This window comes from Oryza sativa, chromosome 4 (assembly GCF_034140825.1).
Source record: "Oryza sativa Japonica Group chromosome 4, ASM3414082v1".
NCBI classification, from domain to species: Eukaryota; Viridiplantae; Streptophyta; class Magnoliopsida; order Poales; family Poaceae; genus Oryza; species Oryza sativa.
This window is the reverse complement of record NC_089038.1, coordinates 9429907-9445306: the sequence shown is the minus strand read 5'-3', so window position 1 is coordinate 9445306 and position 15400 is coordinate 9429907. Positions and strand designations below refer to the sequence as shown.

General features: G+C 43.3%; 1 protein-coding gene and 1 non-coding gene across 5 annotated transcripts; one reads left to right on the top strand and one right to left on the bottom strand.

Moving 5' to 3' along the window:
• Nucleotides 1-670: 670 nt before the first annotated feature.
• Nucleotides 671-810, bottom strand: LOC112938822 (small nucleolar RNA Z247). Its single transcript, XR_003242142.1, has one exon. It is a non-coding gene; the product is annotated as a small nucleolar RNA Z247 (small nucleolar RNA).
• Nucleotides 811-10893: 10083 nt separating this feature from the next.
• Nucleotides 10894-14971, top strand: LOC4335290 (uncharacterized). 4 transcript variants are annotated; one of them, XM_015778182.3, is made up of 5 exons: nucleotides 10894-11137; nucleotides 11419-11503; nucleotides 11695-12131; nucleotides 13602-14361; nucleotides 14450-14971. In XM_015778182.3, the coding sequence occupies exons 3-5, from the start codon at nucleotides 11712-11714 to the stop codon at nucleotides 14692-14694; spliced, it is 1425 nt and encodes a 474-aa protein (XP_015633668.1). In that variant the 5' UTR covers nucleotides 10894-11137; nucleotides 11419-11503; nucleotides 11695-11711; the 3' UTR covers nucleotides 14695-14971. The 4 variants fall into 4 exon arrangements, with proteins under 4 accessions (XP_015633668.1, XP_015633669.1, XP_015633670.1 ...); XM_015778183.3 differs by having other exon boundaries at nucleotides 11419-11595; XM_015778184.3 differs by lacking the exons at nucleotides 13602-14361; nucleotides 14450-14971 and adding exons at nucleotides 12496-12804; nucleotides 12880-13568.
• The last annotated feature ends 429 nt before the right edge of the window (nucleotides 14972-15400 follow it).

The following is a 15400-nucleotide window of genomic DNA, read 5'->3' as shown; positions in this document are numbered from 1 at the left end:
GATGAAGGAAGCAATATTTTCGGTAGATGATACAATCCATTGCGGCGTTGCCTCCTAAGAAGAAGACTTTTCATTGCCTGATCCTTAATGGCAAAGAAACGAGAGTATACTTCAATAAAAGCATGATTATCAATGTACATATATGAGATTCCTTTTGGCTTAAGTAACATGTAGAATATTTCAAAGATAAAGATTACGCGTGTGTGTCTGAATTCTATATATGTTTAATCTCCATACTCGCACCACTTGCTGTATATGTTTGATCTTTAGAGTTGTACTTTCCCGAGTTGTTAGCATCTCCAACTCGCCGGTGATGCCGTGGCTCTAGTGTCCACATACCAATTGGGATCAACGTTGTATGAGGCTGCCATTGTTACCTCTAAATCTAGAACAAAAGTATCATCAAATCTATACCAGCAATCGCCAGCCAAATGGCCAGTGTTGCCACACAATTGGCACACCATATGAGGTTTGGAGTTGTAGCGATCGCCTCCGTTGCCGCGGCCATGGCCACGATCTCCACAGCCACCACCGGAGTTGCCATCGCATCCACCGCAGTTGGAGTTGTTGTTGTCGTTGTTGTTGTAGCCACCTCTCCCACCACCACATTTAGTGCTGTTGGCGGAGGAGTAGACCTGGTTTGCTGCCGATTGACGCAATTTTGCCCTGTACTCAAAACATAAAAGTTGAGAGTAAACTACAAAGATGTGAACTGGCTTGGTCTTGCCTACCAGTGATGAAACCACGGGTTCATAGTCGTCGTCGAGGCCGGCGAGGATGTAGGACATGATGTCTTCATCGTCACAGGGTTAGCCGGCAGTGGACATCTTGTTAATGTATTCTGTCATGGTTGTGGAAAGTGCGAGACAGGTGTTGCGAGCTCGCGCACGTGACTGGGAGGAGAGCATCTATGAGATTGATCTCCAAACATGGGCCGCCTTCTCCACGGTAGCGACCTGCATCAGGATTTCCTTGGAGAGGGATGCGAGGATGAAACCGATGACATGTTGGTCTGCAGCCACCCAAGCGTCATACGCCGGATTCAGCGCCTTGACTGTCGTCTTGTTGCCATTTTTCTCTGTGACCTCGATCTTGGCAGCTAGAGCGCGAGTCGTGCCGGTGATGTAACCTTCCATACGCGCGCCACGGAGGTTTGGAAGGATCTGCGCCTTCCATGGAAAGGAAATTGCCCCGGGTCAACTTCTCAGGGGCAGAATGCCTGGACAATGGATTGACGGCGGCGCTGGAGTTACTTACGATGGCTAGATGCGATCTAGTTTTGGTGAGGAGGCTCTGATACCATATATTCTCTGTAGAAAATATGGAAGCGTTCTCACCTCATACAGAGGTCGCATATATGTATTTGTATTGGTTCGAAATAGCCTCCAACATGGCTTACAGAGAGATAGAAGATACATGCATTGTAGTACAAGAAGTTTCTTATCCAAAGTCTCTCTTATCTCTAATACACGACATGCATATATTATCACATGCGATAATAGCGCTATCGCTAACACATGGGTGATTTTTTGGACTTCAATAATAGCTGAAGATGTAAAATATACTTTTTCCTAAAATAGAATGCAAAATTGTATTTTAAAAATTTAAAACATCGACAGTCAACTCCATTACAAATTCTTGGACGTCAGATTATAAGTACATATTATACAACTCTAATGTAACTTCTCACCTTCGTTGTAACACCCCTTTTTCTCTCAGCATTAAAAACTAGTTTGATGAAAATCTATCTGTGCAACTTTCATTTTGTGAGTGCAGAGTTGTAAGTCATGCCAAAATTCTATCAATATGTTTCCTTTTCTTGGTACCAAAAATTGATACCAAAAGAAAATTCCCTCCTATGCTGCTCATATAATTGATCCTTTTCATTTGATCTCTAGAAATCCCCTGGATCCAAATGTTAGATATTTCACTACTAGAAAAAGCATTTTTCCCAACATGGGGGTCTCATTTTCGCAGGCGGACATAACCCTTAGAGCCAAATGACCGCCTATAAAAATATAAATCGAGGTGAAATCTACCGTCTGCCTGCGAAAATCTATTTTCGCAGGTGGACCACTTAAGCGGCGTTAAGTGGTCCGCCTGCGAAAATAGACTCGAATATAAATAGACTTGGATAGGAGTGATTTTTTTCTAAGTCTCAAATCCTCCCCTCACCCACGGCTGGCCTGTCCTCACCTCTCCTCCCCTCCCCTCACCTCTCCAGCACGGCGGCTACGCGCGCGGGGCGGCGCAGCGTCCGGCGGTGGGGCGGCGCGGTGTCCGGCGGCGGTGCGGCGCAGCGTCCGGTGGCGCGGCTCCCCTCCCTCCCTCACCTCCCAGATCTGGCCGGACGAGGGAGGGGGGAGGCCAGCTGGGGTAGCGGCGGCGACTACGGCGCGCGCGGGGCGGCGGCGGTGGCTCCCCTCCCCCCTCCCTCCTTCCCTCCCAGATCTGGCCGGAGGAGGGAGGGGGGAGACCGGCGGCGGCGACTACGGCGGCGACGACGCGGGGCGACGTTGACGACGACGACCGGCGCGGCGACGCCGGAGGAGGGCGGCGGCGGCCGCCCGTGATTTTTTTTTTTTGTTTTTTTGAATGGATTTTCGCAGTCGTTTGGCTACAGGCGGTCCAAACCTCCGCCTGCAAAAATCAATTTTGACCGCTTGGGAAAATGCTTTTTCTAGTAGTGTTTGGTTTCAACCTCAACCAACTTTCAAGTCTGAAGAGATAATCTCTCCACCAATTCCATCCAAACCAAATACAAAATTCATTCCAAAACATATCAGGACATCCACTCAAAGAAGCATTCCTTGAATCCCTCTCATTTATCTTAGGTCAAATATCAAATTTAAATTTAAATTTAAATGCTCATACTCTACTATTCTAACAAGTCATTCTCAGGGAAAATAACAAAGTTTACTATGCTTCATGGGCGCCCATTCTTTTTCCTTCTCACCCAGCTGGCCCATTCTGCCTTCCACTCTCATTCCCCCTGCCACGCAGCACCAACCCATCTTTCCCCATCTCTTAGTTTACTTCCTCTTGTCCCTTGGCTGAACTTGCCCAGCTTATCAGCTCAGCACAGCCTGCCACTCTCTTGTTGTCCTCCTTCCTGCTGCCCAAGGTCTGCCTGTTGTAGCCGCTCTGGCGCGAATGCCCATCACCTTTTCCTCTGTGTCAACCGCCAGGCTCGCATGCCTCAAATCCCGTGGTTGTTCGGTCACGCTCAACCGTCAACCGTTGGCAGAATAGATTTAAGTGCCATAAGAGAGTCACCTCGTATAATGCCGGTCTACAAACATCAACATTGCCACTTACGAGGGTTTCACATTGTACATCACCACATTATGTTGACTCTCCGCCAACCATCAACAGCCAATGTACAAGGGATATTTAAGTAAAACAACATCGATGTTATTCAATTCATCAACATTCATAATTTGAAAAATGGCAAAAGGATTAGAAAACGTAGCTGATGACTCCAAGTTCCTCCTCTCAGTCAACATTTAGCTCTCTTTGGCACTGGGACAACTGCCAATTCTCTCAGGCTCAGACTCGTCCTTGAGGTCACTGTCGGTTTAGCTTTTCTGGGCTTGCTCTTTTTCTTGTGTAACACCTCTTGAAAATTATATTCCTCTTATTTGCCTTCACCCTACCTTAGCCTCTCAATATTATAATATGTGGGAATCTCACACTTCTCTATTCTATCGACCTCATCATATGTCATCTCTATAGGTTCTGGTTATGACCGAAAAGGTTCACTCAAAGGTATTTCTAGCTCTTGGGACTCGTTTTCTAGCGTCAACTCCTTAGCATTCTTACTCTAGTCCACTAATAATGTAGAACTTGATTTTTTCCAAATCACTGTTTGTCACCACCTTAGGCTTTTTAGTTGCATTTTTCTCCTGATATCACCAACATAGTAGATTGTGCTCCAATCCCCTACTACCCTACTGTTGGTGGCTGCTAAATGCCGATTCTATACCGCCAACATCTGCATAAAGTCTAGATAATAAAACATCCAACATAGTGATAGGTGTTAAATCTCACATATTCCACAAGTGTTGGTGTATATTTGTATGCAGGTGATGAACCCGAAGTTGGGAGGAAATCTAGACTAAAGTGAGGAGAAACATGTATTCATACAAGGATGGGTTGTGAACGCCATCAGAATATCAAAGACTCATCCCAAAATTCTGAAAATGGACAGAGGAGAGTCACGAGAGTCCACAGGCCGAAGGCTAGGCCGGGAGGGCCCAGCCCAGGTTCGGCCGAACCCCCTGGTTCGGCCAAAACCCTCTGATCACCGTTGATCCTGGGGTTTGGCGTGGATGCTCTAGATGCTCTCCTGATGACAGTTGTGCGGCAGTTCGGACATTTCCCCTTCTCGCAACCGTCATAACTGCCCTATAAATAGACTTCACTCCCTCACTTCACACACACACATCCAAGCTTGAGCTGAATTATAAGAGGCTCTCTTGTACTATATTGTATACTAGAATAGGAAGAGAGTAGAGTAGAAGACGTCGGAAGAATTCCGGAGTTGTCGGTAATCTTCTCTCATTTCTTTTATTCTGTTTATTACTCTGATTTCAATATAATATTCTTCCTGAGTAATTTAGATTTATCTTGTGAGAATTATCTCTTGGTTAGTTCCTAAATAGCTTACGGGATTATTATTCACTATAATCAACTAAAATATAGTGATTGCTTTGGTGAGTTATAAACATTAAAGTAGATATTAATTGCTTAGACATGGTGTTTAAGTAATTGTTATCCAATAATTGTTGCGTATCCCACAGTATGAGATCACTTAAGTCCTTCCTGTCCGGGTTGCCAGTGCCTGAAGTATTGTGTTAGGATTAAACTTAAGCTTTCCCTAGACACTGTTTCTCACTAGTAAATCCTCTCTATCCTGGCCTATCCTTTATTTGGTGTCCTTGGATGAACCGGAGGAAGATCTGACCACACACGTTCCCTTGGATTCGATACCCTTTGGAATACTTTGTAGGGGAAGTGCTACATCGGTATATCCGTGCGCTTGGAGATTTTATTTGTGACCGTAAGAATTACCAACAGCATTTCTGACGCCGTTGCCGGGGAACGGTTGCTGATCATTTCTGAACCCAGTTCATCCTCGTATCTCTTTTTTACTTTTTATTCTACCTTTACCCCTGCTACCCAGAGAAGTATTCCTGTCAAACTCTTCTCAACTATAGATCAACCTCTCTTCGAGCTGTCTGCTCCTAGGGGTGAATTCTATGAGCCACCTCCTTCATCGGAGCCAATTTATACAACTCGCTATGAAATTCGCCCCGAACTAATTAGCATGGTTAGGGAGAATCCTTTTTCTAGCTTTGATCCAGAAAATCCCTACCATAATCTGCGAGACTTCGAGCAAGTCTGCTCATGCCTTAAGATTCGTGGCATGAGACAAGAAACTGTACGGTGGAAATTGTTTCCGTTCTCTCTTCAAGAGAGAGCGAAGCAATGGTACACCTCTACCGTTGGATGCATAAACGGTATTTAGGAAAAGTTACGAGACAGATTCTGTCTTGCCTTCTTCCTAGTTACTCATATTACTACCCTTCGAGTAGAGATCTTCAGTTTCCAGCAGATCAAAAACGAATCAATTAGTGCAGCCTGGTCCAGATTTTCTAATTTAGTGTAGTCCGGACCAATCTTGTCCTTACCCGAATATGTGCTCTTAAAACATTTCCATACGGGTTTGGATAAGGAATCTGCATTCCATCTAGACATAACCGTCGGAGGATAATTCATGCACGAAACACCGTCAGAAGGAAATGTAATTCTAGATCGCATTCTAGAAAATACTTCATTCATGACGCAATCTGATAAACCCCAACTGGAGGCATCCATGTCCAAGATAGAGGAACCTTCAACAATCGAGTCACAATATGAGCCTTCCACTTCCGCTGACTCGATTGATGAGAAAGTTCTCGAGTAGCCATCCATTGAGAATGAAGAAATTCAAACTCGGATCGTGCCGCAATTTTGTTCAAGGACGGTTTTGACGAAGATTATGGCAACACCCTGAACTATTTCAGTAAAAAGAAACCACTCGTCCCCTTGCCGCCTCCTGATCCTATGGAACTTGGGTTCCTAAGGGAAACTGTTCGGGAGTTAACATCCATAATGAGCGACGAATGGCTAAGGGAGGTAGAGCTTTCATCCGAAGTAATTCGGATAAATACCGCTCCCCGAATCATTCCTTGCCATCCGGAGGGGAACGCCGTTGGTATTCTTTACAGTCCAACTGTCGGGGTTAATCTCATCTCTGAGTCATTTGCATTCGCTTATCTGAGCAATAAGGCAGTAACCCCGACAAACAAATTCTTCAAGCACCCGAACGGAAATATTATTGAAGGATTTGGGATTGTACAAGATATGCTTGTCTGCTTTGAAGATAGGGAGTGTCACATCCTGATTTTCGTTTCAGGATTTATAAATTATTTAATAAATTATTATTAGAATTTATATTAAATGATCATTAATTTACAAGTGAAGTTAAATGTGGGAAATAAAATTTCCTAAATATAAAGCATGGATGGATTTAATTTTTAGTAAATTCTCCATGGTTAATTATACTCTCTGGAATTTTCTCGGATTTTTCGGAGCTCAATTCCTAATTTTAATAATACAAACAACATTTCAGTAATTATCCACATATTAAATTAATCATTAAATGGTTTGATTATAATCTTGTTAAGTACTTTGAGTGTCCAAGTATTTTAATGATTTTTCTTGAAATTATTTGAGTATTGGAAGTATTTTTAACAATTCAAAGATCATTTCAGTGATTAATTTAATTGGAAAAGTAATTAAAATTCCTCTTTTCCTTTTTCGGGCCGCAACAGGAAAAGTCCTCTCTCTTTCTTGGCCCAATCTCCTCTCTGCCTGTAGCCCCTCTCCCTCTCTCTGTCGAAGTCTGCTTTGTGTCCCTCTTTCAATCGGGCCAAGAAGTAGAAGCCCAGCCGGAAGTCTACTTTTCCTTCCTATCGCTGCAGTGGCATCTTCAACCTCCAGCCGGCTGGAGACAGAGCCCGATGCCGCCATTGCCGTCGATTTCCCCTCCAAATCCGGTCTCCTCTCTCGTGTTATTTCAAAATTAGTTGAGGGGAAATATTCCTGTTATCCTCCTTTATCTTTTCCCCCAAGAATCGGACTTTATCCCGAAGAAATCAACGCAGAATCGAGCTCGATTCGTGTTTTTCTCTCCAAACCAAACCCTAGAAAATCCCGGCTCCGATTCTCTCGTTGTTGGATCGATCTCTCTCCCATGGCTATAAATAGAGTCCCCTCCCTCTCCTCTTTCGGCTGGCACCTCTCCCTCTCTCCGCCGTCGCTTGTAGCGCCGTCGCCGCGTTCGTCTTCTCTGTCCACCGCCGGCAGCCGCTCCAGCCGCCCCTAGCAGCCGCCTCGGCCGTCGTCGACCTGCGCTGTCGCCTCTCCCAGCTTCGCAAGGAGGAACTGCACACCGTCGACCCCTGGGTCGAAGCCGAAGCCTGCCGTAGCGCCTCTGACGCCGTCAAGTCGAGCCCGTCGCCGATTCGATCTCGTCACCGGCCGTCTCCCATCGTCGTTCGTCATCGTGCCGCCCCTCAGTGAGTTCCCCGCGTCGTGCTCGTCGCGTTGGTGCCCTCCGTTCTCGCCGTCGTGACCTAGATCGCCGGTGACCGTGATGTCCCGAGCCTCTCGCCGGTGTTGACATCATCGATGATGTCATGAAGCCTTTTTCCCTTCTAAAAATAAATCTTAAAATCAGATTAATCTTAGAAAATTCATAACTAAATCATCGTAACTCGGATTCGAGTGGTTCAAGCTGCTAAATTCACTTAAAATCATGATCTACATGTTTGTTTACTTTATATGTACTGTTTATTTGGTTTTTATTAGTCTTTTTTTCCGTTTTGCGTGTTAGCTTGTCGTTTCCGTCGTTGCGAAGGCTCGTGAGTGTGTCGGAAGAGATTCAGAAGACTAATTGAAGACCGATTATTGCAGGGCAAGTCACACAGATCCCAAACACAATTCCTTTGAGCATGTTGATCCTATATTTAAATTCTCTATTTATTTCAACTGTGCATTTATTTTCGAATGTCACCGGGTGGTGTGAACCTATTCCTTTGTTATGGCCAATTTGCATTGATTACTCTATTCCTTGATACCTTGGGTAACAAATTGATTAGCTTGAACCTTATATATTGGTTTGGTTCAGCTAAAAGCTATATATATATAATTGCTTAGCCATGCTTAGAAACATTAGCTCATTAATGGGATGAATCATACTACATTATTATTTATGATTATATTTAATGGTAGCTCACGATGGTTAATCGTGTTATGATAATTAATTGATAATTAAAACTTGTTAATGGTGGGTTGTGAGCACATGGTTTTGAAGGTCGTGCTCATGACAATTAAGGACCGGTTTGCGAGCTACTGTTGTGAGACATTAACCATGCTAACCACAAGCCAGCGTGGGCAACGGCTTTATCTTCTGTATAGCATGATTCATTGCGGGGTACCATACTGAGAAGCGGCGAGAAGTCCGTGGGGGTCGCTAGGGAGTCCATGTCATATGCTCACCTTGCAATAATCAATCAACCTCAGTTGAAGAAAAGGATCCAAAAGGAGAAGACGTTTGGCTTATACCCAGTTGAGTTGCTAGTGGGAGTGGAGCCGGAGTTTCGCTAGATTTTATTTTTCCGCTGTAGTTTTCTTCGTTGTGAGGACTAAGTGCCTCTTCAGTAAGTATTAATTGCTTTAGTTATTTTGATGGATTTGTATATTAAATTGTCAGTTTATGTACCTCGGCTGATTCCTGGATGACTGTTTTATGCACAAATAAGTTCGGAAATTACTAGTGAATTTCCGGGCGTGACAAGGAGCCAGTCTTGGATGTCCATGCCTTTGAAATCCAAGATTTTGACATTCTAATCGGGCTTCCCATTGAGCAACTCCTCATAAGCACACCCCGGCTAGATAGCCTCAAGATAACTTTGGGAGGGAATGAATTCTCAGTCCCATTCTCACGGGCAAGGTTCGCCTTGATCGATTCTCTCCTAGAGATTGAGTCAGCGGAGAAGGTTACAACAGTTCCTCCTCACGAGTCTCCCGAGGCCCTTTTGGAAGATGAAGTCCCTGACTTCATCAAGGAAGAAGCGGAACCCGAAGAGACTCTCGATCTTCCAATCTTGGAACCGCCACCTCGACCTCCGCTTGAGTTTAAACCTCTACCTCAAGGCCTATGGTATGCCTTCATGCACAATTACAAAGAAGCCCTTGTCATAATCAGTGACAAGCTCTCCAAAGTCGAGACTCAACGTCTTCTGACTGTGTTAGAAAAGCATTGTGCTGTTCTTGTCGCTTTGCATTCATCGTATCCCTATTGACCCCGAGAGTACTCCCTCCAGAGAACCTCAACGATGGCTCAATAATGCGATAAGAGAAGGTGTAAAGAAAGAGGTCCTGAAACTCCTGCATGCCGGGATTATTTATCCCGTACCATACAGTGAGTGGGTTAGCCCGATCCACGTTGTGCCGAAGAAGGGAGGAATGACGGTTTTTGCAAATGCTCAAAATGAACTTATCCCACAACGAACCGTAACCGGATGGAGGATGTGCATAGATTATAGGAAACTTAACAAGGCTACTGTTGGTATTTCTTAACGTCATTACTAAAAACAATGGCGCAGAAACACTCCTGCTATATTATGGTTACAGAATTCATCCGCAAGCGCACGGATATACCATTGTAGCATTTCACCCGAGAGTATTTTAAGTGTATCGTATTTATTTTATCCCATGGAAAGATCATGGTAGAGTGAACTTGACTAATAATTTATATATTACTTGTGATAATCATATCCTAAGTAGGGTTTAAGATAATCTAAGGGTAGAGTGACACACAAGCAGTAAGCTACTCATTCTCATAATAAAATATCTAAGCTAAGTGAAAACAAAAGAGAAAGAGAATCTATTCCTATACTTCTAGTATACATAGTATACATACATTCTAGTCATCTGCTATACTAGCTAATACCTTCTATTTGATGTCCTCCTGGTACTTCGAGAAGCCACCCCTGACTGCCGAGTTCCTTACGACAGCCCGTCATGACCATACAACCGGGGCTAAATACGGAGGGGTACCCTCCCTAGGGAATTAACTTAGGACAATATACACGCGCGGAGGAATACCCGTACTGAGCTATCACCATCAACGGCCCACCTCTCATCCGCAGCATATAACACCAACTAATGATATCCTGTAATCTAGACACCACGTCTAAATTACCAGATACTACTCTAATATCATCGTCATGACATGGAGTAATTGCATATGCAAACATTATACCCGCACCAAAGCATCTCCCAGATAAGCTAGCAGCATATTCAGTATAACATAAACATAACATAAAGTAGACATTTATATACTCGGAAAGTATTTCAAAACCATAAATGTATAAAGAAGAGTATTCTAAATAAAGTACAAAGTTTACAAAAGAGGAAGGAAAGCTACTAGAGCCATACCCGAACTCTTCCGAAGACTTCCGGACTCCTGATTTCTACTCTATTCCTATTCCACTAGCTTAAGAACTTTAAACTAAGGCCCTGTTTGATTCAGCTTAGGATTACGATAATTTTAATTATTAGGAGTAAGCTGAAACAAACAGGTAGATTATTATAGCAGATTATTATAATCCATAAGCCAAATTATCATAATCTAATAAGCTGCTCTAAAAGAGCTTTTTCCAGATTATTGAGTGGCTAAAGATCCACTACCCCTAGATAATTGAAAAAATTACCCACCTATGCCATCAACCGAACAGATTGCCCTCTCCTATCTACACGAGCGCGCGAACTCGGCTCCTCCTCTCCCGGTCGCGCCGCCATCTCCTCTCCCAATCGCGCGCATCCGACCTCCTTCTTTCCCAATCGCGCCGCCTTCTCCACCCCCGGCGCGCGAGCAGCCTTCTCCACCCCCGGCCGCGCCGCCGCGTTCCCAACTCCATGTCCCGTCTTCTTCCCTGAACCGCGCCACCGCCGTCCCTGCCCTCACTCCGTACCCCGCCTTTGTCTCCAGGCTGCGGCGACGCGGCCCCAACTCCTGGATGCAGTACTCTCTCTCTTTCTCTCTCTCAACACTAATTGATTTGTTTGATTTTCACACTCAGAAATTTGTCCCATGCCATGGAACTGAAGAAATTGAATTTCCCTTTATGTTGCTTTTCATCACATGATTTTACATATGTGTGTATCACCTGAGAGCACATTCATTTGTAGGTTGCTATATGTGAAATTTCTTAAACACTGAATGGATGATATTTTCTACTGTACTGAATGAATGAATGGATGAAATTGATCAAACACTGAATTTTCTTAATGTACTGCACGCAGGTGTCTCACAGCTGATGATGTAATCAGGAAAATTACTGAATTTTTTCAATCCACTGGGACCCGACGATTTGTCACACAACGGCAGGTGCGTTTCAACGGGATTGAACGGCGAAGTTACATGCAAATCAGCATTTTATTTGGGCAGACAGGAGCATAGGAAGTGCTAGTTGAGATTAGGTAGATTTATCAGTTAGATTTGCTTTGGATTAGGTGCTTATCTATTGCTAGCTCTTGCTCAAATTACAGAACGACACAATGCTTTTTTTTTCCATGCAGTGAGACAATCAGTGGAGATGGAGCCTGCAAATGCGGAGGACAGTGTCGCCAAAGCCCTACGGTACCGCGATCAATTGGTAAGAAACCGAACCCAGTCCAGAGGAATCCATGGCGTGGTTGAAGAAGATGAAGGAGATGGCCATCATTGCTTGCCCGAACTCCATGGCAGCAATTCGTTCCAAGTGGTGGAGGATGCATCCTCGGCTGCACGTCGTGGGCGCCGCGGCGGGCATGATGGTGGACGTGGGAAGAGACCCACCACACAATCGATTAGCAGTGCACCATCCTCGGCAGCACGTGGTGGTCGACCGAGGAAGGCGCCATACAAGCAGCCACGGCCATCGAGCAGTGGAGCTGCTACCGGGGTAACGGCCAGTGCAGACAATCTCTGCGCAGAAGGATTTGTCGACAGTGAGACATGTAATGGAAGTGGAATGGTATGTCTCTCTTATGGTTGTATTTATTACATATTTGATTTATAATTCTTGTCACAACAGTGAGAAATGTCATGTGGACATATAAGAGTCCAAAAAAATCTTGACTAGTGCATGGGAAGAAGCAAACCTGGTTTATGACTGTTGTTAATAATGCTTGTATTGCTCTGTTCTCAGTGCTAAAGGGTAGGTCGTATTGACAAATAATAAAGATATAATTATTAACTAGTGTTCATATCTAAAAGCTATAATAAAATACTATTCATGTGCTCTGGAGCTCTAAATAGTCATGTTTTTTTATAGTTAGAGCTATAGATGTACGACAACATTGAAAACTGAATCTCAATGTGTTTGTTCTATCAAATAGAAGGAGTTTGACAAAGCAGAATGGTCTACCACAAACACTAGGATATTTTGTGAACTATGCGTAGAACAAATCGAAGCCGGCAATAGGCCTATCGGGATAATGACTACTAGGGGGTACCAGAACATTGCTGTCAAGTACTTGCAGAAAACAGGGCTACGACACAGCAAGATGCAATTGAAGAACCGATGGGATATACTAAAAGCCTTGTATAGCTTTTGGCTTGGCCTCCTCAAAGATACAGGGCTTGGATGGGATAGTACACAAGGAACAGTTTCAGCAAGTGATAAATACTGGAAGCAAGTCACTAAGGTAATAATCCTTTTCATGAAATTGTTTTTAGTGTTTTCAATAATTAGTACTCACGGCCTGTTCCTTTATTTCTAGGGTCATTCTGAATGGAAGAAGCTACAACATGGTCCCCCGGATTGTGAAGATTTATTGAGTCAAATGTTTGCTGAGGTTGCTGTTGATGGTTCTTCTGCTTGTGCACCTGGAGAGGATGTTGGAGGGGCTGGTGTACAAAGCCTTGATGACACACCAGTGGACATCTCATTGCATAGATACACAACGAATAACAAATCAGTGAAACGAGGGTGTATTACCACTGAAAATAGTCCACTGAAGAAGGTTAAGAACCCCATGGTTAAGGTGATGAAGAATATTCAGTCCACTTTGGACACCAATTGTAGTATTGCCAACAAGGTGATGCAAGGTGAATTTAGGTACAACTCTATTAAGGAAGTGATGGACTTGGTAGTGGAGTGTGGGGCAGCAGAAGGAAGTGCCGAGCATTTCATGGCTACGCAATTATTTGTGAAATCTTTTCACATCGTGACGTGTTCAAGACTTTTACCACCAAGGAGGGAAGGCTCAGTTGGTTGAAGAGGTGGTGCATGAAGGAAGGCTTGGAGTAGGATAGTGCTAATTATTTATATGCATGAACTTATCATCTTTGTTTAAATTTTGTGAGACAATATGTATTAGCAAGACAACTTCTATTTATATGCATGAACTAATGAATTGCCCATGTAATATGACGCTTTAATTTGAATGCATGAACTTTTATGTGCCTACTTGTGTGATATCATTTGTTGCATTGTTTGTAGATTGGCATGTATGCAAGTGATGATGAGGATGAGGATGAAACTTTTGTTGTTGCTAGCAGACAACTAGACATGATGAGAAAAGTTGGACCTGTATTGACAGCATTTGGTATGTTATATGCTGAAACTTATTTGAACAAGTCAAAGTATAGAGAAGCTACTTTAGCTGGTTATGATTGGGTTATGAGAAACCTCAATTTCCCACAAGATTGTTATGATATGTTTAGAATGAGTAGGCCACTGTTTGAGAGGTTACATAATTTGTTGGTAACATCTTATGGTTTGAAGTCAACTAGTAAGATGGATTCAATTGAAGCGTTGGGAATGTTTTTATGGACTATTGGGGCTCCACAGTCATTTGTTCAAGTTAAAAACCGATTTGAGAGATCAAAAGGAACAATCAGCGTGAAATTTGAGGAAGTGTTGCAGAGTGTTTACCTTCTCTCAAAAGATCTAGTCAAACCTAGAGATCCACACTTCACAACGATTCACCCAAGACTACATGGTGATCGGTTTCAGCCTCATTTCAATAATTGCATAGGTGCAATAGATGGGACGCATATACTAGTTGTTGTGCCCGCATCAAAGGTGGTTCAGCATGTGGGTAGGAACAAGTATCCCACTCAAAATGTTTTGGCTGTTTGTGACTTTGATATGAGGTTTACATTCATTGTTGCGGGATGGCCCGGATCGGCACATGATATGAGGGTGTTTAATGATGCTTTATGCAAATATGCCACTATCTTCCCTCATCCTCCACCAGGTAATTTCACATATATCTTTTCACTTTTCTTACTAGTTTCAGTGTTAAAGTGATGTCTAATAAAGTATGTTTATGTTTATATCAACAGGGAAATTTTACCTTGTTGACTCGGGCTATCCAAATCGAATGGGATTTCTAGCTCCATATAAAGGGACCAAATACCATTTACCAGAGTTTCGAGCGGGTCCACGTCCTAGTGGCAAGAAGGAGGTGTTCAACCACTTACATTCATCTCTTCGTAACGTGATTGAGCGTTCTTTTGGCGTTTTGAAGATGAAATGGAGAATTCTATTGGACTTACGAGTTATCCGATGCTCAAGCAAACAAAAATAATACATGCATGCATGGCGCTTCATAATTTCATTCGAGATAGTAAATTGAGTGACGAGGAGTTCGATCGGTGTGATAACGATGAAAACTATATGCCGATGCCTTCATCTCGAGGGAATGCTAGTCAATTGGGAGACGAAGAGGGCGACGCAAATATCTTTCGTGATAATATTACCGATGCTTTATTTGCTAGGAGATAATAATTTATTGTTCAGTCTGTTGTAAAAAAAACATATTCATGAATGTTTTATTTATTAATAGATGACATTATTTAAAATTACGTATTTGTTTTATATAGTGACAAGGATGAATAAGGCATCCAAAATAGCTGAGGGTATTATAGACTTCAGCCTTACAAACCCAATAATCCATACCTCCAATAATCCGGACAAACAAACAACTCACAGCTTATTCTATGTCAGCTTATTATAATCCAGCTTATAGTAATTTGGTTTAATAATCTAGATTATAATAATCATAAGCTGAAACAAACAAGGCCTAACTTGAGAGAATATGAGAGAGCTCATGCTTGAGGTGTGTGAGTGAAGTGAGAAGAGGAGCTCCTTTTATAGGCAGGTAATGACGGTTGTGACGGTTGGAATGGTCGGTAATACCCTCCAACCGTCATTGCGGATCAATCCTAGCCATCCATCCAAACCCTGCATCCATTGGCGCCACGGGAGGTTCGGCCGAACCCCCTGGTTCGGCC